Here is a 22866-nt window from a genome sequence, read left to right as displayed (position 1 = left end):
CAGGTTATCCACTTACTTGTTAGAGCATTTGCTAAAAGCAAATATGCCTAAGCCTTGCCCAAAATTTAATCGAGTGTGGTAAACATGTGCTGAAGTGATGTATTAGCTTGTGTAAGTTTATGTGGACGTAGATGCACAGGCCAAACTTCAAAAAATACTTCAGAGCTGCACACTTGCCAATCAATGGTCTGCTGATAAGAATTCAGAAGAAGCTTATTCCAGGGTCTATAAAAAAATGCAGCAGCATTGTATCAACTAACATTAAGGGTTTACTATGTGGCAGGTGCTGTGCTAGGAGCTTCACATGTAATATTTAATTTAATTCCCATAGCCCAATGAGGTAGGCACTGTTATTATGCTCATTTTACAGATGATGAAACTGAGGCTCAGAGAGGTTAAGGAAACTAGCCAAACATTAAGTTGGGTGATCTCCACCTTTTTAATTACAGCTTTTAAATAGACAAAAATATTTTTAAAGAAGAATTTTGTATGAAATATTTGGACCCCCTAAAAGTTCTGTCCTGTAAAACTGATGTATAACAAACATCCATTGACTGGAAAACAAAAGAGCAAACGCAAACACTTTGTACGCCATTACTTTTATAACTCAGCATAAAAAATGATATTAATAATGTCCCTAGATTGTTAGAAGATATTAAATGACACTCATTATTCCATCAAAGAAGGCAGGGGTGTATAAAATGCATTTGAAGCACTTTTTTCACAGAACTGATAAAGTCATAAAACCGACAAAAGTAAACCAGTTCTAGCAGTTATATAGATAAGAATTCACTGATGTTTAACTGGTTGGATCCCTAGGAATGCTTGACAAACAAGAGTGATATTAGATAGATCCAGGATCTTTTTCTTTGCTTTTGTGGTTAACTTGAAATACAGGGTCATAGGTACAGAGATTGCGAAGAATCCCGAATATCTCACAAATTTCAGCAATGCCTCTGTCGGTTCAACCCTGAATCTAGCACCTCCAGATTCCCAGGCCTGAGTCCAGACCTACATCCTAACTGTCTTCATCTTCAAACTGAGTGCTAGCTTGCCTGTTCCCACTCTAATTACTCCAGAGGAAAGGAGGGGTGTGGAATTCTTTTAAGACTGTTCCTAATCTCTCAATATCAAGACAAAAACTGTGTAGGAGATAAAAATCGCTTCTAGTTCAGTGATTTTGGGGTGATCCCAAAGCACCTATTTTGGGGTACAGGACCATTTCATTACAAGAATTAGGTTTCAAAATCTCAGACCATAAAGAAATGGTTGAAAATTAATCATAAACAAACAATAAAAGGTACTGGCAAACAAAGGAATCCTCCAGGGCAACATGATAACAGATTTTCATCTATCAACAAACAGGATGTAACAATTTTAACTGTGGTTAGATAACTGAATTTCTATATCTAATTGTGCACCATAAAATACTATTGTCTCAACTGGATATAATATGTTGTTAATGTTTTTAACAAAAACAGATTACGGTTATGTTTTTTTAAAGAGTTCTTATCTTTTAGATATATATATGAAAATATTTACCATTGAAATGTTATGATATCTGAGATTTGCTTCAATATCATCCAGTTTGGGAGGGGAAGGTTTGCATGTAATAGGCAAAATAAAATAAGATTGGACATGAGTTGATAATTGTAGAAGCTGAGTGATGAGTAATTAGCAGTTAGTTATACCATACACTCTAGTTTTGTATAATGTTTGAAATTTTCCTAAATAAAAAGATTAAAAAAAAAAATCCCAACACTCTCCAAGCAATTCTTCAGGACAGTGAGAGAATAAATGGAGAACAATGAGTTACCTTTAGAGTAAAATGCAAAGGGGTATGAACTGGGGAAGTCCCTCCTGAGAGATCCTGTTCTGGAACCAAACATACACACCAAGTTCCTTCTCCTCTTCGCTGGGACAAATCTCAACCTTCCCACCCTAACCATGAACATGAAATGAAGATATTCTGGCAACTCCACCCTGCTGTTTCAGCAGCAATAAATTCTAAATCACCTTACACAGGTGCAAGGCTCAACCGGGGCCAGATTTACACCTATTTAAAGAAAAAATTATGCTGTTCCCCCACCCACAAGCAATAAGTGTAACTCAAAATAATTTGTCATTCAAAATAAAAACAATAGTGAATTGTGAAATAAGTATAAAGAAGTCCAAAGTTATGATTTTCCTATGATTAATACTTGGGTGAAAGCGTGTGTGTGTGTGTGTGTATACACACATATAAAGACATGTATGTTATCTTCTCCTTTCCGTGGTTCCCATGCTGGATTGCTGGTACACTAACACCTGCTTGTTCTACCTATTGGGTCATCCAGCACTGAGCCCAACTATTTCTGGTGTAGGAATTTCAGAGGGAAAAAGGGTGGCAGATAATAGTTGTCCATCAAAATCCGAGGGGGATTCGTTCCAGAACCCTGAACACCTCCCTGCCCAGCAGATAGCAAAAAAATTCGGACGCTCAAGTCCCTTATGTAAAATGGCATCGTATTTGCATATAACCTACACACGTCCTCCCATATACTTTAAATCATCTCTACATTACTTATAATACCCAATACAATGTAAATGCCATGTAAATAGTCGCCAGTGCATGGCAAATTCAAGTTTTGCTTTTTGGAACTTTCTGGAATTTTTTGTTCAAATATTTTTGACCTGTAGTTGGTTGAATCCGCAGATGCAGAATCTGCAGATACAGAGGGCTGACCGTAATGTGGTTCTAAATTCTACCCTTATACTACAGTGGGCTCTCAAAAATTTGTAGAATACTTTCTTTCCTGAGAATGAGGGTCCATCACCTAACTTCTCATCTTCTGGCACCGTCCTACGTATCAGAGGATATGTTGAGCTTTTTCTGCCATTCTGTGCCCCAAATGCTTTAATAATTCAGTTTGTATTACTGATGCCCTCTGGGACTTTTCTCTGAGTGACATGTGATATGTATTGCAGGCAGTGGTGCACTGGTAAGTATTTCACAATTAAGTGTTTCAGGGCTCTGAAAATAAAGCCCTGATTTTCAGCATTTGCCAATTTCCACTGTGTAAATACACCCACAGTGGCCAATTTCAAGCTACCAACACAAGGGCATCAAATGCAGAGTTGGGAAGTAATGTGTACAACCAGCTCCCAGAGCCTGTAGGAGCCGGACCCAGCACACCACTGGAACTCCTGGTTTGCCCAAGATGGTCCTGGCGTAATTATTAATGTTACCCTCTACCTTTTTTTAAGATTGCTGATGAAACATTATGTGGTCACTCCAAAGAATAAATCACATTTGGGCCACTTCTTCCTAGTAGAAAGCTTCCACAAAAGGTAAGATGTGATATCTCCTTGACCAAACTAATACTACCTTCCTTCCCCGAAACATATAGTATCTCTTTAGGTGTTTTTCATCAAATGTAGGTAGTGGGGGAAATATGAATGGTAAACAGCCTCAACTACGTTCAAGCCCTCTGACTCAAACACACACTTTAATGACTTAAAGGAACTGCCATAGCATTTGAGTAAAATCAAGTCATGTAACCGGCTTCAGGCTACACTATAGCTTGGAATCACATGAAACCAAGTATCACACCCAGGGTCTAGCACGGTGCCTTGGCCCAAAGGAATAAAAACTGACTAGCCCCTGTGCAACCCATGGGGAGTATTAAATCTCAGCGTTCAAGGTCACCCAGTTCAATACTTACCTGATCTCCTTTATGACAACACAAGGAAGCCACCCTGCAGTCTAAACTTTAATACTTTCTAGTATTTCAATGCAACCTGTACTGAATCACGTGGGTGATGGAGTCTGGCAGGTGAGAGCACGGCTCTTGGTTCTTCAGAGGGTAGGACCCCAAGGAAAAGTCAAAATAAAATAGCTGTCTTTAAATATCGAATGAGCTGCCATGTATAAGATAAATTAGGTGGACTGTACCGTCAGGGAACACAGGGTAGAAATTAGGAGGCAGATTTGGATTGAGTGTAAGGAAGGACATCTAAGACCACCCTCCCATAATTTTTATTGAGTGACGATGTTTTGATGGAAGATTCACCATCCTGCTGACACATGAGTTTCAAGCCAACTAAGTCCATCTCTGCCTATTTCACTCCTGAACTGCCTACATCAGGCTGTAGAGGAGTTGTCTGTCCAGAAGCCCCAGAGGATTTCCAGTAACTGGCACTGCCCAGGCTGGCCTCAGCTCAGAGATCCATGCATGTCCAGACCGTCCTGAGCCTCTATCTAAGGTCCTGTGGCCTCAGATTCAGTGTCGAGTCAAGGCCAGGTTCACGTGCTAATCTTGAGGGCAAGAAGCACCCAGAAATATCCATTTTATCATCTGCCAGAACAAAGTTTGCCAGGCTGAGGGTCCATCGACAGATGAATGGATAAAGAAGATGTGGCACATATATACAACGGAATATTACTCAGCCATAAAAAGGAACGAAATTGAGTTATTTGTAGTGAGGTGGATGGACCTAGAGACTGTCATACAGAGTGACATAGTGAAAGAGAAAAACAAATATGGTATGTTAACACATATATATGGAATCTAAAAAAAAAAAAGATATGAAGAACCTAGGGGCAGGACAGGAATAAAGACGCAGACATAGAGAATGGACTTGAGGACACAGGGAGAAGGAAGGGTAAGCTGGGATGAAGTATGAGAGAGTGGCATGGACATATATACACTACCAAATGTAAAACAGATAGCTAGTGGGAAGCAGCCACATAGCACAGGGAGATCAGCTCCGTGCTTTGTGTCTACCTAGAGGTGTTGGATAGGGAGACAAGAGGGAGGAGATATGGGAACATATGTATATGTATAGCTGATTCACTCTGTTACAAAGCAGAAACTAACACACCATTGTAAAGCAATTATACTCCAATAAAGATGTTAAAAAAGGAAATAAAATAAAAAGATAAAATAGAAAAAAACCCACCTAGGCCTAAGAACTAGATGCGGCTGTTCTAAATTCTGAAGCCATGTTCAACTCATGCAGCTTTTATAAAAGAAAAGTGCTCCCTTTCCTAATCTTTCTCCTCTCTTTGGTGCCTATCTGCCTCACACAAGGGCTGAGATATCAAACAGTAAAGATCAAAGAAAGATACTTCCTGTTTTAAAAATAACTTTGTCCTGACACTAGATTAGCAGTAAAATAAATTACACAGTCTTCTTATCCACAGAGTTGCCAACATCACTCTCAGGCAGGGCATGCTTGTACGTGGTCTCAGGAGTTGCAGTGGAGTAATCTATGAAAGTGACAATGAGATAAAGACCTGACACACAGGCCATGTGTCCTGCCTCCAGAAACCTCAGAGGGAATTAGGGAAGCTTCCATTCAGGAGGTGATGTCAGATCAGGTTGGAGGATACCCTGAAACCCAGCCCCCAAAGGTTTTCAGTTGGAGTAAGATGAGTTGATGCAAATCCTGAGATTTCAGAAAGTTTTGAAAGCTTCTGTGACTAAACAATAGCAAAAATATTAATATTAAATACCCTTTATGAATAGCAGCTAGTATTAACAGTAAAATAGCTTTTACTATGCACATATCAGGGTCTAGGCATTCTACCATAGACTTTATCTACATTTTTGAGGTCTGGTCCTCACGAGTGGTAAGATGGACACCAGTTATTTCTAGTCAACAAAGTGAGCCTCTGAGAAGTTAAGCATCTCAACTGAGGCTACACTGTTGGTAAGTAGTAGAATGAGGCTCTGAATACAGATCTGGTGGCTCCAAAACTCCTTCCACTACAAAACACTACCGACACGTCCTAGGAATCCACTAGGATCCTGAATCTGGTCCCCTGGCCCAGCAGAGTCCAAATCTGAGCTCCGTTTTCCCGAGTCCAGGAGCCCTCGCACAGTTTCTTCATCTGCAGAAGGAAGATCGTGACGGTACCTGTCTCAGGCTGTTCAGGCTGCTGTCACAGAATACCGTAGACTGGGTAGCTTATAAATTACAGAAACTTATTTCTCACAGTCCTGGAATCCAAGATCAAGGCACTGGCAGATTCGGTGTCTGGTGAGAGTCCGATTCCTAGACAGCTGTCTCTTTTGTGCTGTAACCTCTAGAGAACTCTCTGGTCTCATCCTCGTGACCTCATTACCTCCCAAAGGCCCCACTTCTTAATACCATTACCTTGGGGGTTAGGATTACAATATCTGAATTTTGGGGGGACACAAGCATTCAATCTAGAGCAGTACCTATCTCACAGGGTGCTGGGAGTGTTGGATGAGATAATCCCTGTAGTGTGTGGCTTCCTGGCACAGAGTAAGCATCTCTAAATGTTGGCTACTGTTAGTTCCACAAATACATGAATGAGCTTTTTGCCAAAGGTGTACCAATTGCACACACTTATCTCTTCTACAAGTTTTACAGAATGCACTTCCTTTTTGCAAAATAATAGGCTGAATGTGGCATAAAAGAAAGCTGGCTAGCTGGCAATGGAGTTAGACTTGTTTTTGAATTCTGGCTCTGCCATTCAGACTTCAGGCAGGTTGCTTCACTTCTCTGGGCCTTGCTTTCCCCATCTGTAAGATGGAGTGAGGGAGTGGTAATCCCATGCTTTAGCAATGGGACACATAGTTGTTGCAAAATAATAGGAACGCTAATTACTCAGTCAATCAAAGTGACTACCATAAGTACCCACTACTGTCATGAGTCTTTTCACCCGCTTTCCAAACCATAGAGAAATCTGTTAGAGTCCCAGATCATTATTTTGACGTAACTGCCCCTAAAAATAACATTCCCTTATCCCGTGGAATCATCGGCTGCGTTCAAATATATTCCCAAGGACAAAAAACAGTCCCACACGTATGTGTGTATGATTAAACAACTCTAAGCATATAAAAGATGTCATAAATTAAGTAATGAGACACCATTACCATTGACGGCTGCACTATCTAGAGAAAAGGTCTACTTAGAAATTCTGGGGGGACCTTTAAGATGGCGGAGGAGTAAGATGTGGAGATCACCTTCCTCCCCACAGATAGATTAGAAATACATCTACATGTGGAACACCTCCTACAGAACAACTACTGAATGCTGGCAGAAGAACTCAGACTTCCCAAAAGGCAAGAAACTCCCGACATACCTGGGTAGGGCGAAAGAAAAAAGAAAAAACAGAGACAAAAGGATAGGGACGGGACCTGCACCCGTGGGAGGGAGCTGTGAAGGAGGAAAGGTTTCCACACACTAGGAAGCCCCTTTGCAGGAGGCGGAGGGGGGTGTTTCGGCGCCGCGGAGGAGAGCACAGCCACAGGGGTGCGGAGGGCAAAGCGGAGAGATTCCCGCACACAGGACTGGTGCCGACCAGCACTCACCAGCCCGAGAGGCTTGTCTGCTCACCCAACGGGGCAGGCGGGGGTTGGGAGCTGAGGCTCGGGCTTCGGAGGTCAGACCCCAGGGAAAGGACTGGGGTTGGCTGCGTGAACACAGCCCGAAGGGGGCTAGTGCGCCACAGCTAACTAGGCGGGAGTCCGGGGAAAAGTCTAGAACTGCCTAAGAGGCAAGAGACCATTGTTTCGGGGTGCACGAGGAGAGGGGATTGAGAGTACCGCCTAAACGAGCTCCACAGATGAGCACGAGCTCCACAGATGAGCGCGACCTGCGGCTATCAGCTCAGACACAAGAGACGGGAAAGAGATGCTAAGGCTGCTGCTGCAGCCACCAAGAAGCCTGTGTGCGAGCACAGGTCACTATCCACACCTCCCCTTCCAGGAGTCTGGGCAGCCCGCCACTTCCAGGGTCGTGTGATCCAGGGACAACGTCCCTGGGAGAACACACGGTGCTCCTCAGGCTGCTGCAATGTCACGCTGCCTCTGCCACCTCAGGCTCGCCCCGCACTCCGTACCCCTCCCTCCCCCCGGCCTGAGTGAGTCAGAGCCCCAGAATCAGCTGCTACTTTAACCCCATCCTGTCGGGGGCGGGAACAGACGCCCTCAGGCGACCTACACACAGAGGTGTGGCTAATCCAAAGCTGAACCCCAGGAGCTATGCAAACAAAGAAGAGAAAGGGAAATCTCTCCCAGCAGGCTCAGGAGCCGCGGAATAAATCTCCACAATCAACTTGATGTACCCTCCACCTGTGGAATACCTGAATAGACAACCAATCATCCCAAAATGAGGTGGTGGACTTTGGGAGCAATTGTAACTTGGGGTTTGCTTTCTGCACCTAATTTGTTTCTGGTTTTATGTTTATCTTAGTATAGTATTTAGAGTTTATTATCATTGGTAGATTGGTTTATTGATTTGGTTGCTCTCTTCCTTTTTTAGATATATATATATATATATATATATGCTTTTCTTTTTCCTTTTTATCTTTTTGTGAATGTGTTTGTGTATGCTTCTTTGTGTGATTTTGTCTGTATAGCTTTGCTTTTACCATTTGTCCTAGGGTTCTGTCTGTTTTGTTTCTTTTTTTTTTTTTTTGTATAGTTTCTAGGGCTTGTTATCATTGGTGGACTTGTTTTTTGGTTTGGTTGCTCTCTTCTTTCTTTCTTTCTTTTACTTTATTAGTTTTCAATTTTTCTTATTTTTAATAATTTATTTTTTATTTTAATAACTTTCTTTTCTTTCATTTTCTTGCTTTCTTTTTCTCTCCCTTTTCTTCTGAGCTGTGTGGTTGACAGGGTTTTGGTGCGCCAGCCAGGTGTCAGGCCTGTGCCTCTGAGGTGGGAGAGCCGAGTTTAGGACATTGGTCAAGCAGAGAACTCCTGGCTCCATGTAGTATTAAACAGCGAAAACTCTCCCAGAGATCTCCATCTCAACGCTAAGACCTAGCTCCACTCAATGATGAGCAAGCTACAGTGCTGGACACCCCATGCCAAACAACTTGCAAGACAGGAATACAATCACACCCATTAGCAGAGAGGCTGCCTAAAATCATAATAAGGTCACAGACACCCCAAAACACACCACCGGACATGGTCCTGCACACCAGAAAGACAAGATCCAGCATCATCCACCAGAACACGGGCATCAGGCCCCTCCACCAGGAAGCCTACACAACCCACTGAACCAACCTTAGCCACTGTGGGCAGACACCAAAAACAATGTGAACTATGAACCTGCAGTCTGCGAAAAGGAGACCACAAACACAGTAAGTGAAGCAAAATGAGAAGACAGAAAAACACACAGCAGATGAAGGAGCAAGATAAAACCCACCAGACCTAACAAATGAAGAGGAAATAGGCAGTCTACCTGAAAAAGATTTCAGAGTAATGACAGTACAGATGATCCAAAATCTTGGAAACAGAATGGAGAAAATACAAGAAACGTTTAACAAGGACCTAGAAAAACTAAAGAGCAAACAAACAATAATGAATAACACAATAAATGAAATTAAAAATTCTCTAGAAGGAATCAATAGCAGAATAACTGAGGCAGAAAAATGGATAGGTGACCTGGAAGATAAAATAGTGGAAATAACTGCTAGGGAGCAGAATAAAGAAAAAAGAATGAAAAGAATTGAGGACTGTCTCAGAGACCTCTGGGACAACATTTAACACACCAACATTCGAATTATAGTGGTCCCAAAGAAGAAGAGAAACAGAAAGGGACTGAGAAAATATTTGAAGAGATTATAGTCGAAAACTTCCCTAATATGAGAAAGGACATAGTCAATCAAGTCCAGGAAGCGCAGAGTCCTAAACAGGATAAATCCAAGGAGAAACATGCCAAGACATATATTAATCAAACTATCAAAAATTAAATGCAAAGAAAAATTATTAAAAGCAGCATGGGAAAAGCAACAAATAACATACAAGGAAATCCCCATAAGGTTAACAGCTGATCTTTCACCAGAAACTCTGCAAGCCAGAAGCGAGTGGCAGGACATATTTAAAGTGATGAAAGGGAAAAACCTACAACCAAGATTACTATATCCAGCAAGGATCTCATTCAGTTCGATGGAGAAATGAAAACCTTTACAGACAAGCAAAAGCTAAGAGAATTCAGCACCACCAAACTGGCTTTACAACAAACGCTAAAGGAACTTCTCTAGGCAGGAAACACAAGAGAAGGAAAAGACGTACAATAACAAACACAAAACAATTAAGAAAATGATAATGGGAACATACATATCGATAACTACCTTAAATGTAAATGGATTAAATGCTCCAACCAAAGACATAGACTGGCTGAATGGATACAAAAACAAGACCTGTATATATGCTGTTGACAAGAGACCCACTTCAGACCTTGGAACACATACAGACTAAGAGTGAGGGGATGGAAAAAGATATTCCATAAAAATGGAAATCAAAAGAAAGCTGGAGAAGCAATTCTGATATCAGACAAAACAGACTTTAAAATAAAGACTACTACAAGAGACAAAGAAGGACAGGGCATAATGATTAAGGGATCAATCCAAGAAAGATATGGCAATTGCAAATATTTATGCACCCAACATAGGAGCACCTCAATACATAAGGCAAATGCTGACAGCCATAAAAGGGGAAATTGACAGTAACACAATCATAGTAGGGGACTTTAACACCCCACTTGCACCAATGGACAGATCATCCAAAATGAAAATAAATAAGGAAACACAAGCTTTGAATGACACACTAGACCAGATGGACTTAATTGATATTTATAGGACATTCCATCCAAAAACAACAGAATACACTTTCTTCTCAAGTGCTCATGGAACATTCTCCAGGATTGATCATATCTTGGGTCACAAATCAAGCCTTGGTAAATTTAGGAAAATTGAAATTGTATCAAGTATCTTTTCTGACCACAACACTATGAGACTAGATATCAATTACAGGAAAAAAATCTGCAAAAAAATACAAACAATGGAGGCTAAACAATACATTACTAAATAACCAAGAGATCACTGAAGAAATCAAAAAATACTTAGAAACAAATGACAATGAAAACATGACAACCCAAACCCTATGGGATGCAGCAAAAGCAGTTCAAAGAGGGAAGTTTATAGCAATACAATCCTACCTCAAGAAACAACAAACATCTCAAATAAACAACCTAACCCTACACCTAAAGCAATTAGAGAAAGAAGAAAAAAAAATATCCCAAAGTTAGCAGAAGGAAAGAAATCACAAAGATCAGATCAGAAATAAATGAAAAAGAAATGAAGGAAGCAATAGCAATGATCAATAAAACTAAAAGCTGGTTCTTTGAAAAGATAAACAAATTGATAAACCTTTAGCCATACTCAACAAGAAAAAAAGGGAAAAGACTCAAATCAATAGAATTAGAAATGAAAAAGGAGAAGTAACAACTGACACTGCAGAAATACAAAGGATGATAGATTACTACAAGCAACTCTATGCCAATAAAATGGACAACCTGGAAGAAATGGACAAATTCTTAGAAAAGCACAACCTTCCAAGACTGAGCCCAGGAAGAAATAGAAAATATAAACAGACCAATCACAAGCCCTGAAATTGAGACTGTGATTAAAAATCTTCCAACAAACAAAAGACCACATGGCTTCACAGACGAATTCTATCAAACATTTAGAGAAGAGCTAACACCTATCCTTCTCTAACTCTTCCAAAATATAATAGAGGGAGGAACATTCCCAAACTCATTCTTTGAGACCACCGTCACCTTGATACCAAAATCAGACAAAGATGTTAGAAAGAAAGAAAACTACAGGCCAATATCACTGATGAACATAGATGCAAAAATCCTCAACAAAATACTAGCAAACAGAATCCAACAGCACATTAAAAGGATCATACACCATGATCAAGTGGGGTTTATCCCAGGAATGCAAGGATTCTTCAATACATGCAAATCAATCAATGTGGTAAACCATAATAACAAATTAAAGAATAAAAACTGTATGATCATCTCAATAGATGCAGAAAAAGCTTTCGACAAAGTTCAACACCGATTTATGATAAAAACCCTGCAGAAAGTAGGCATAGAGGGAACTTACCTCAACATAATAAAGGCCATATATGACAAACCCACAGCCAACATCACTCTCAATGGTGAAAAACTGAAATCATTTCCTCTAAGGTCAGGAACAAGAGAAGGTTGTCCACTCTCACCACTATTATTCAACACAGTTTTGGAAGTTTTTGCCACAGCAAGCAGAGAAGAAAAAGAAATAAAAGGAATCCAAATGAGAAAAGAAGAAGTAAAGCTGTCACTGTTTGTGGATGACATGATACTATACATAGAGAATCCTAAAGATGCTACCAGAAAACTACTAGAGCTAATCAATCAATGAATTTGGCAAAGTAGCAGGATACCAAATTAATGCATAGAAATATCTTGCAATCCTATACACTAATGACGAAAAATCTGAAAGAGAAATTAAGGAAATACTTCCATTTACCATTGCAACAAAAAGAATAAAACACCTAGGAATAAACCTACCTAAGGAGACAAAAGACCTGTATGCAGAAAAGTATAAAACACTGATGAAAGAAATTAAAGATGATACAAACAGATGGAGAGATATACCATATTCTTGGACTGGAAGAATCAGCATTGTGAAAATGACTATATTACCCAAAGAAATCTAGAGATTCAATGCAATCCTTATCAAACTACCAATGGCATTTTTCACAGAACTAGAACAAAAAATTTCACAATTTGTATGGAAACACAAAAGACCCCGAATAGCCAAAGCAATCTTGAGAAAGAAAAATGGAGCTGGAGGAATCAGGTTCCCTGACTTCAGACTATACTATGAAGCTACAGTAATCAAGACAGTATGGTACTGGCACAAAAAGAGAAATATAGATCAATGGAACAGGATAGAAAGCCCAGAAATAAACCCATGCATGTATGCTCACCTTATTTTTGATAAAGGAGACAAGAAGATACAATGGAGAAAAGACAGCCTCTTCAAAAAGTGGTGCTGGGAAAACTGGACAGCTACATGTAAAAGAATGAAATTAGAACACTCCCTAACACCAGACACAAAAATAAACTCAAAATGGATTAATGACCTAAATGTAAGGCCAGACACAATAAAACTCTTAGAGGAAAACATAGGCAGAACAGTCAATGACATAAATCATAGCCAGATCCTTTTTGACACACCTCCTAGAAGCAACTGACAAAGGATTAATCTTCAAAATTTACAAGCAGCTCATGCAGCTCAATATCAAAAAAACAAACAACCCAATCCAAAAATGGGCAGAAGACCTAAATAGACATTTTTCCAAAGAAGTTATACAGATTGCCAATAAACACATAAAAGAATGCTCAACATCACTAATCATTAGAGAAATGCAAATCAGTAGTACACTGAGGTATCACCTCACACCAGTCACAATGGCCATCATGAAAAAATCTACAAACAATAAATGCCGGCCAGGGTGTGGAGAAAAGGGAACCCTCTTGCACTGTTGGTAGGAATGTAAATTGATACAGCCACTATGGAGAACAGTATGGAACTTCCTTTAAAAATTAAAAATAGAACTACCACATGACCCAGTAATCCCACTACTGGGCATATACCCTGAGAAAACCCTAATTCAAAAAGAGTCATGTACCACAATGTTCATTGCAGCTCTATTTACAATAGCCAGGACATGTAAGCAACCTAAGTGTCCATCGACAGATAAATGGATAAAGAAGATGTGGCACATATATACAATGGAATATTACTCAGCCATAAAAAGGAATGAAACTGAGTTATTTGTAGTGAGGTGGGTGGACCTAGAGTCTGTCATACAGAGTGCAGTAAGTCAGAAAGAGAAAAACAAATACTGTATGCTAACACATATACATGGAATCCAAAAAAAAAAATAAAAGGTTATGAAGAACCTAGGGGCAGGACAGGAATAAATACACTGACGTAGAGAATGGACTTGAGGACACGGCGAGTGGAAAGGGTAAGGTGGGACAAAGTGAGAGACTAGCATTTACATATATACACTACCAAATGTAAAACAGATAGTAGGAAGCAGCCGCATAGCACAAGGAGATCAGCTTGGTGCTTTGTGACTGCCTAGAGGGGTGGGATAGGGAGGGTGGGAGGGAGATGCAAGAGGGAGGAGATATGTGGATATATGTATAGCTGATTCTCTTTGTTATAAAGCAGAAACTAACACACCATTGTAAAGGAATTATACTCCAATAAAGATGTTAGGGCTTCCCTGGTGGCGCAGTGGTTGAGAGTCCGCCTGCTGATGCAGGAGACACGGGTTTGTGCCCCGGTCCGGGAAGATCCCACATGCCGCGGAGCAGCTGGGCGCGTGAGCCATGGCCGCTGAGCCTGCGCGTCCGGAGCCTTTGCTCCGCAACGGGAGAGGCCACAACAGTGAGAGGCCCGCGTACCGCAAAAAAAAAAAAAAAAAAAGATGTTAAAAAAAACTAAAGAAATTCTGTGTGCCCTATCTGATTCAGAATATTGTCATCCCAAGGTGAACACTGGCCTACACGGTAAAGCTAAAGCATATAATTGAACATAATGGAAGTCAAACCTTGATTGATTTTCATGGTAATTGGTTTGTATTAAAGCATAACACACACTATTAAAAGTCAGGCTATCAGACAGATAAAAAAACCAACCTCAAACCTGTTAATTAAAACCAGTACTCTGTGTTTCCCTACCAATTATGTCTCCAAACACCAGGCTGGAGTTTGTTTTATTCACTTGTTGAATGTCCCACATGTTAAAAAGTAACAGTACTTTTTCCATCTTTTGTTACTATGCCAAACAAAATATGCTTTGTATTAACGTTGAAATTCACTTACTGGCCTTTTGGGGAAAAGTGGTGTTCACGTCCCTAATAAATCCTGATACCTGACTTAACCACTTAGACACTGAACACTTGGGCCATTAAATTCTTAAATCTCCAGTTCAAATGTGCATTGTACAATTCATAACTTCATCGACAAACTTAGAAATCTGACCACACCCTAGAAAGGAGCAATCTACAATGTGCCCTCGCTTTCCATTTTAGTCTTTTGTTCTCGATTCGCAAAGTTCCCTGTCCATCTAGAAGTTCTGATTATGTTTTTAAAAATGCATACATATTCACACTCTATGCAGATACAACCAGAAAATTCTACCTGTTTATCTTTTTATCCTGGGTTTTCTAATTAGCCTGACTCAGAAGTAGGGGAAATTCTAAGTGCCAAAGGTAAATATCCCAATATTTAGAAAAGTGAAGCCTTACACTTTGACAATGGTGGCTAGCTAAAACCGGTAACAGGTTAGGGTTTCTTCAGTTTGCACCCACGAATGTGTTACATGCATAATGAACTCTCACCCATCTTCTGCTATTTTTCTATCTGGAGAATCGCAGAATTCGGAACTTCCACCAGGAGGCTGCAGGCACTGATCCATCCCTTATTTTTGCCTGTTGCTACACACTGGGACGGAAGAGCGCAGCTCACATCCTTGAGTCTTCTGATGGTACTCAGGTATTTAGCTTTCTGCAGCATAGTGTTTGCTGGCTCAAACAATTACCTCCTTTGCATTTTTCTCCTCTCTTCACTAGTGTGGCTTGTCTCCAAGCATCCTTAGAGTCTAAAATATCCAGGTATGGAAACAACCTAAGTGTCCGCCGAGGGATGAATGAATAAAGTGTGGCATATATGTGCATAATAGAATATTATTCAACCATGAGAAAGAAGGAAATCCTGTCATTTACAACAACATGGATGAAGCTGGAGGGCATTATGCTAACTGAAATAAGCCAGACAGAGAAAGACAAACAGTGTGTGGTATCATTTATATATGGAAACTTAAAAAAAAATAAGTGGAACTCATAGAAACAGAGTCGAATAACAATGGTTGCCAGGGACTGGGGTGGTGGCAGTGAGGGAAATAGGGAGAGCCCGGTAAAAGGGTACAGACTTTCAGTTATAAGATGAATAAGGTCTGAGGATTTAATGTAAACATGGTAACTATAGTTGATAACACTGTATTGTATAACTGAAATTTGCTAAGAAAGCAGAATTAAGTGTTTTCATAAAAATGTAAATATATGAGGTGATGGATGTATTTCTTAACTTGATGATGGGAATCTTGTCATAATGCATGCATATATTAAATCATCATGTTCTACACTTTAAATATATCGCCATTTTAAATGTCAATTATACCTCAATAAAGCTGAAAAAAGAAACTAAATGAATAAAATATCCAGGATTTCAAGGCAACAGCTATATACTCCTTTGTGCCATTTCTGTTCCTTCTCCAAAAAGTACATATTCACCAATTTCATCAAAAATAAAGAGTTATGTACAAAGTTGTTGCTGCAGAACTGTTTATGATGTTTAGAGACTCTAGCTGCAGCCTAAAGCTATGAGAGACAGGTTAAATAAATTATGGTATATCTATATAATGGAACATTGGGAATATAATACAACCATTGCAAATTATGCTCTAATGCTGTAAGAAAATGCTTTTGCTAACATTTTTAAATAAAAAAGGATAAATTGGGAGTTTGGGACTGACATATACATACTACTATATTTAAAACAGATAATCAACAAGGACCTACTATATAGCATAGGGAATTCTGCTCAATATTCTGTAATAATCTAAATGGGAAAAGAATTTTAAAAAGGATAGATATAAGTATATGTATAACTGAATCACTTTGCTGTACACCTGAAACTAATACAACATTGTAAATCAAATACAGTCCAATAAAAAAAAAGTTATCAAAATCTTATCTTAGTGTGATCCAAAATTACCTTTAGCACATTTTAAACAGTCATTTTCTCTGAGTGATGGTACTGTGAGTACTTTTTCCTGCTTTTTTCCTCCATTTTTGTATTACCCAATATTTTGGGAGGCAAAGGGGGGAAAAAGGTAATTGTGGGGCTAGGAGTGTCATAGTTAATCAAATAAAACTTTTTGGTCTTTCTTATTGTAGCCCCCCCCCTCCTTTTTAAGTAAGGAAGTCATTCTGAGGTGTCTCTGCCAGCTCAGTCGTCTTGTCCTGTGGGTTAGTGGTGGACAGTGTTCTATATGGTGGTGATGACAGCTGGCATTTACTGAATAACTGCTATGTGCCAAGCAGGAATCTAAGTTCTTTATATACATATTATCTTATTTAATCCTCACATCAACGTGGTGAGGCTGTATGATCAGCTCCATCTTACCAATACTGAAACTGAAGCACAGAGGTTAAATAAATGGCCCCAGGTCATCCAGCTGCAATTCACACTCAAGCTCTCCAGAGTTTGAATAACTACACCATTTACAAACATTAGGCTCTTGGCATTTTGCTAGGACTATCATTAGTTTAGAAATATTTGGTATATGAGTTGACTCCATAAGGAGTCAGCTACTTTTGTATGCTTCAAAAACATCAGAGCACCAAGGAGCACGCGAAAGGAGTCTCCCTATAGAGACCTCATGGAAACTCCACGGAAGGACTTTCGCCATCGTCTGTCGTACAGATGGAAATGGCTACTTCAGTGAGGTGGTGATGATGTCACCTGTACCTTTTTCATCAACATCAATCAAATACTCAAATATCTGTACCCAAGTTGCACAGCATATTAAAAAAACTACCAACTGTAATAAGGCTTCCAACTTAATTGCGGAGAAAAGACCAATAACATACATGGAACAATCAGCACAGGGCAGAAATAAAAACTTTTAAAATAACAATAATAAAACGTTAAGCCATGTGGCAGACTGGATAACTAGCATAGAAGTCATGTAGAAAGAACCATCAGCTCTGAAGTATCTTAGAATCTGAAGGTACAATATAAGAAACAATACTTGCAGATCATCTAGCCGACTCCAGCATTCCAAGAGGAGACCTAACTTGGTTGAGGGCACCCAGTTGCTAAAGTAACCAAGAAAGCTTGAAGAAGCAGTTAAGTCTTGGAAAAGCTTTCCAAGGATAATAAGCACAGTGAGTGAGGTGATCTTTTGATTAAAAGAGTGGACAAGATTTCCTGATTTAGCAAAATCAACCTGCCACTATTCTGATTTTTAGATTACAAGATTGTGAATAGTCCTTGCACTGAGGGATCAGATTTAAAATTTTTAAATAATCAAAAACTACTGAATTGTTTGTTTCATTCCATTCATTGCTTTTAAACATGAACTATTTTAATGTTTATCACACTCTACCCAAAATATCAGCAAACAGAAACACACCTACTCACATATGCAATCCAGGTGCCTATCTGAGAGAAGTGATATCTGGCTGCCCTAAAACACCGCTGGTTTGGACAGAAGCAGGAGTTTGAAGTTGCAAACTGTAAGTAGGAATTAATTATTTGTCCAGCTTTGAAGCTTTTATCAACCACATACTCAAATTTCATTTAAAGCATGTAAATACTCTTTGTAATAATTGCTTATGTAAAAAGCTATCAGTCATCAGAAAATAGGGATGTGCTTGAGTCTAAGTAGATTTGTCTTAGATTACCTAAATATCAACTGATTGGGCAGTATTTTTTTTTGTAAAAAGATACTTGAATGCTAATAGGCAAGGTATAAAGATACTAAATTAAGCCTAGTTTTAACTAAGAGATTTTGGTAGTCAACACAGCAGATGTGGCTCAGAACATATAAAACTTATTTCAGAAATGTTTGTTCAAATTTGAGAAAAAAAACATGATAGGATAATAAAAAGTCAATTTTGATGAATTCTTTTTAAAAGATAAATAAGTATGATCGCTAGACTTAAAATAACTATGGTTTTTATTAAAAAAAATACAAAACTAATACCTGACAAAGCACACAGGCATAAAGTTATACTTTCCTGTATTCTAGAATAATACTTCCTGCGGATCTGCAAGCAAAAGTTAAGGCTCAAGGTTATTTTTTCTCTGCCTTCATGCTATTGTTAAGAGAGTGTATTTTCAATTCCTCAAAAATTACTTCAAGAGGTATTATACACTCAGTTAAACAGACCATTTAAGCTAGCAATACTATATACTCAAAGCAGTTCTCTTTCGTTATATTTTAGCTATTTACATTGTGAATTCTCATACAGTTTGTTAATGTAAATCAGAGAAATAACTAAAATCTGGCTTCAAAATAAGTAAAACAAGTTAATAAATCATTAGGAATCAATGCTAAATCCATAAAGAAAGTCATTTTCTAACAAGATTCAAAAACAAAAGTAAACAGAAATTTAGGTGTTAAGATGCCTTCCTTATAACTGTAGCCAATCTGTTGTATGGGTTCAAAGTTCCCGACAAGACGTTAACTTTCAACCGAAACATTTCAGACCTACAAAATACAAGTATCAGAGTTACCGCGTCCCACAGTCGAGTTAAAATGCTTTCCAAAGTCTCAGAGACTTTACCTGAATGCAGAAAAGCTAAGAGTCTAAGTTGATAAACAGAAACAGAAAAAAGTGAAGCTGTTTGCCAAGTATCAAGCTTTTACAGACGAATCCAAAGCATATCTAGCAATTTCCCTATGTGAAACAGAATAACCTGTATGCAAAACGTGCATGTTTGAATGCAATCACTTATTAGCATGCATTCTACTTACTTTGCTTTCTGCCATTTATAAGCTTCATTAAGGAGACCCAGAAAGAGGTAACAAATTGAATTAAGTTCAGCTCAGATAAGAAAATCCTGTTGTAAATTCGAGCTACAATTTGCATCTCAGAATTTCCAGCGGGGAAGGGACTCTTCACAAACTAACATATATACAAGCTTTAGATTGTGAAATAACGCATTTCAGCATTCTGCACTGTACAGTACTATTAGAAACCTCAACTCCACCTCCCCACTCCGCGAAAAAATTCACCTCCAATCTTCATTGGTCCACATAGTTCCGGCCCACATGGTATCAGTGGGTGTGTCCCTCCCAACAGGTCCTCTCATTGGCTGCGAGGAAACAGCGTTTAATAGGCTGTGATTTTCCGGGGCTGTCAAACTCCACGCCTCCAGACCTCGCGCTTGCGAATAGGCCCATGGAGCTGGCGGCTTCTCTGCGATTCAAAGGGCAAGCTGACTGCCCTGAGCGCCAACCCAGAAAGACAAGCTCTCATAAGGGAAAGGGGCGAGGAGAAGAACGAGGGCAACTCAGGCTCTCCACCCACCGCTGCTCTACCCCTACTCCCGGACCCCACCAAATGTTGACACACGTGCATTTCCCCACCGACAAATTAGTAAGGTGGCCAGTGCATTTGCCTTCCATTGAGCCGTGACCTGAGGAGCAGCTCAGACTCCGAGTCCAATCGCCTATTCTACAGATGGAAGCAAGCAAGGGTCAGGCTTAGGCAACGATCTGTAGTGCTTGCGCCCCCTCAGAGCGGTCCGCCGACGGTGGGCGCTGGTGTGCACGACGCGCGCTTCGGTGCCTGGCCCGCCGCTCCCGGGTGCCGGACCCCGCGCTGCGCCTGCCTGGCGCCCGCTCTCCCCTCCCGGAGGGACTTACGCGGCCTGTTCTTCCTCCCCGAGTCCATCCTCCTCCGCAGCCGGCATTTCTTGGCCGGAGAGTCGTGCTGAGGGGGCGGCGGCTGTGGCTGGAGCTCTGGCTGGAGAGGGAGGCGCGGGGGCGCCGCGTCGCCGCCGCCCGGGAGGCTCCGGCTGCAGAGGCGCGGCGGCTGGATGGGCGGCGGGTGGAAGCCGTTGTGCAGCACTCCGTTCACGGCTGCAGCGCCGGCGGGAGTCCCCGGGGCATGCGAGGCCGAGCGCTCCGGCTGCCCACCGTGGTCGCCCATGCCAGGGGCTGGTGGGGCGGCGCGCGGGGCCCGGCTCAGGCGGCCTCGCTGGAGGTCATTCTCGGGCGTCTTTATTTCCCCGGATCCTCCTTGCGGCTTCCGATTCAACAGCCGCAGAGCCGGCGCCGAGGGATGGCGAGCCGAGCGCTCCTCCCCTCCTCCCGCCGGCGCTCCAACCTCCTCCACGCCCTGCCCCCCGCGCGCCGGCCCCCCGGCGCCGGCCTGGAGCATGCCCACTCCCGGCGCGGAATCGGGGATACCAGCGCACCCCCGGCCGGGGCCCCGGCAGCCCGCCTTCCCCGGATCCCCCAGCCGCGCGACTTCAAACGCGGCTTCCTCGCCTCCCAGACCTGTCCCCGCTACTGAGCATGCCCAGTCCTGCCCGCCACCGCCGCCGCCACCGCCGAGCTTCAACATGGGGACTGAAGTTCTCTGGCTTTGCAAAGGAGAGATGGGCGGGTTGGGCTTCGTATGGCGGAGCGAGCCGAGAGGGGACTGGGCTAGGCCGGCGCGAGAGGAGCGAGAAGCTTCGGGAGGAATGTGCGGGGAAGACAAATATCTGTAGAGGTTTGGGTTTGCTAATCCTGTCCCCAGTGAGCTAGATACCTTTGCAAGGTCATTCACGTCGTACTCTCCTCCCCGAAACCTTTGTGAGTGTGTGTGTGTGTTTAGTGAAGTGACCAAACTACTCACAGGCCTGAAGGGAAGGAGAACGATTATTTATAGAAAGATAGGCGGATTTGGAGAGGGAGAAGCGTGTAATTTCTTTGCTGGCACACAGACTCCTTGTGGCCTCGTGGAGTTGTCTTTTGCAGGGAGGAAACCTAGGAATTCAGTGTAAGGACAGTGAAGGTCACAGATGTAGGCGGGATTAACCGGTGCTGGAAGAGACCAAGTAAACAGAAGCAGTCCCAAGCTATAAAAAGCACTTTCCTCACCCAGAAAGGACGTTTAAGAGACAATGTCACTCTATTTATAGAGTAAGGAGTTGCCTGTGTTTTAAGAAGGGAAGGCAGCATCGCAGGGTAGACAACCCCATAGGCTCCGGAGTCAGAGCTGGGTTCAAATTCCAACTCAGCCCCTGATCAAACCAAGAGAAAGTCATTGCTCAAGTTAACACACCTGGCGACAGGGGACAGGACTGGAGACGCTCGGTAGGCAGGACAAATTTGGGTGGTGAGGACCTTCCTAAAGCTGTGTAATCCCGTGAGGCCTCAGCTTTTGAATCTAACTAGGAGCTGTCATGAGAAATCTGTCTGAAAGTACCTGGTACAGTCCTGGCACACAGTTAAACGCCCACAAGAGGTGGTTATCCTTATTACACCGTTATTATTAGCAGATCACCCTTCACTTCCAACAAGGGGAACAAACCATACTCACAGCCATATTTACTGTGTAACTTATTGTGTGTGATGTTCTCCATCATCTGTATTTCCTTAATCTACAGAGGAGTCAGAGGCCTCGGTGCGTTCAGCAGCAGCCAGGGCTCGCACCTTGATCGGAATTCCTTCCAGCAGAGCCTGACCTAGAATCAGAGCTTTGGTCCATTCACACATTTTTTCAGCTAAGGAAACGGAGCCACAGAGGGATGGCTGAGGTTAGTAAGAACAAAGCTAAGAATAAACCTTAATTCTCCTATCTTTGCTTCCCTGACCTTATTATACTTTTGAAGACATGGAGAAAAAACCTAGGTGATCTGGCCCCTGTCTACCTCCCCTGCCTCGTCTTGATCTCCTGATGGTCCCTCTACAGAGAAGACTTTCAGTTCCTCAAACACATGAATATCCCTTTGCATCTGCTGTTTCCGTTGCCTGTTCCCAGACCTCTTTGTCTACTAGATTCCAACTCAATCCTCAGATCTCTGCTTCAACTGCTTATATTTAAAGAAATCTTCCCTGACCCTTAGGACAAGATTAGGGCTCTCTCCTCCTATACTTGACCTTCATGACTCTATTAGTCTGCAATGCTACAATGGGGGTAATCATAAAACATCACTGAGTTGTTACAGTGATGAAATGAATATATATGTAAAGTGTCCAGCACATCATAGGTGCTATGAAAAAGTTAGATATTATTTGATTGTCTCCCTCCACTACACTGTAATCTCCATTAAGGCAGATGACTCTCATTCATCATTGTATCCCTAGGAAGCTCTTGGTAATCATTTGTGACTGAATAAATGACTTTGGTAATATTTCACCCAGGGTGTCTCTCACTTTCTACTGTAAATTTGCTAAAAAAAACAGAACAACAACTAAAACCTCCA

The 22866-nt window shown here is 41.4% G+C and overlaps 1 protein-coding gene across 1 annotated transcript in view; it reads right to left on the bottom strand.

Moving 5' to 3' along the window:
* PANK1 (pantothenate kinase 1) overlaps positions 1-21187 on the bottom strand; it is a 68183-nt gene extending 46996 nt beyond the window's left edge. Inside the window, exon 1 of the mRNA XM_079900361.1 lies at positions 20315-21187. Coding sequence (XP_079756487.1) covers positions 20315-21017 — 703 coding nt within the window. The 5' untranslated portion in view covers positions 21018-21187. The remainder of the gene's footprint in view (positions 1-20314) is intronic.
* Positions 21188-22866: the final 1679 nt, after the last annotated feature.

This window comes from Stenella coeruleoalba, assembly GCF_951394435.1.
Source record: "Stenella coeruleoalba genome assembly, chromosome: 16".
Lineage (NCBI taxonomy): Eukaryota > Metazoa > Chordata > Mammalia > Artiodactyla > Delphinidae > Stenella > Stenella coeruleoalba.
This window is presented reverse-complemented; position numbering and strand designations above follow the sequence as displayed.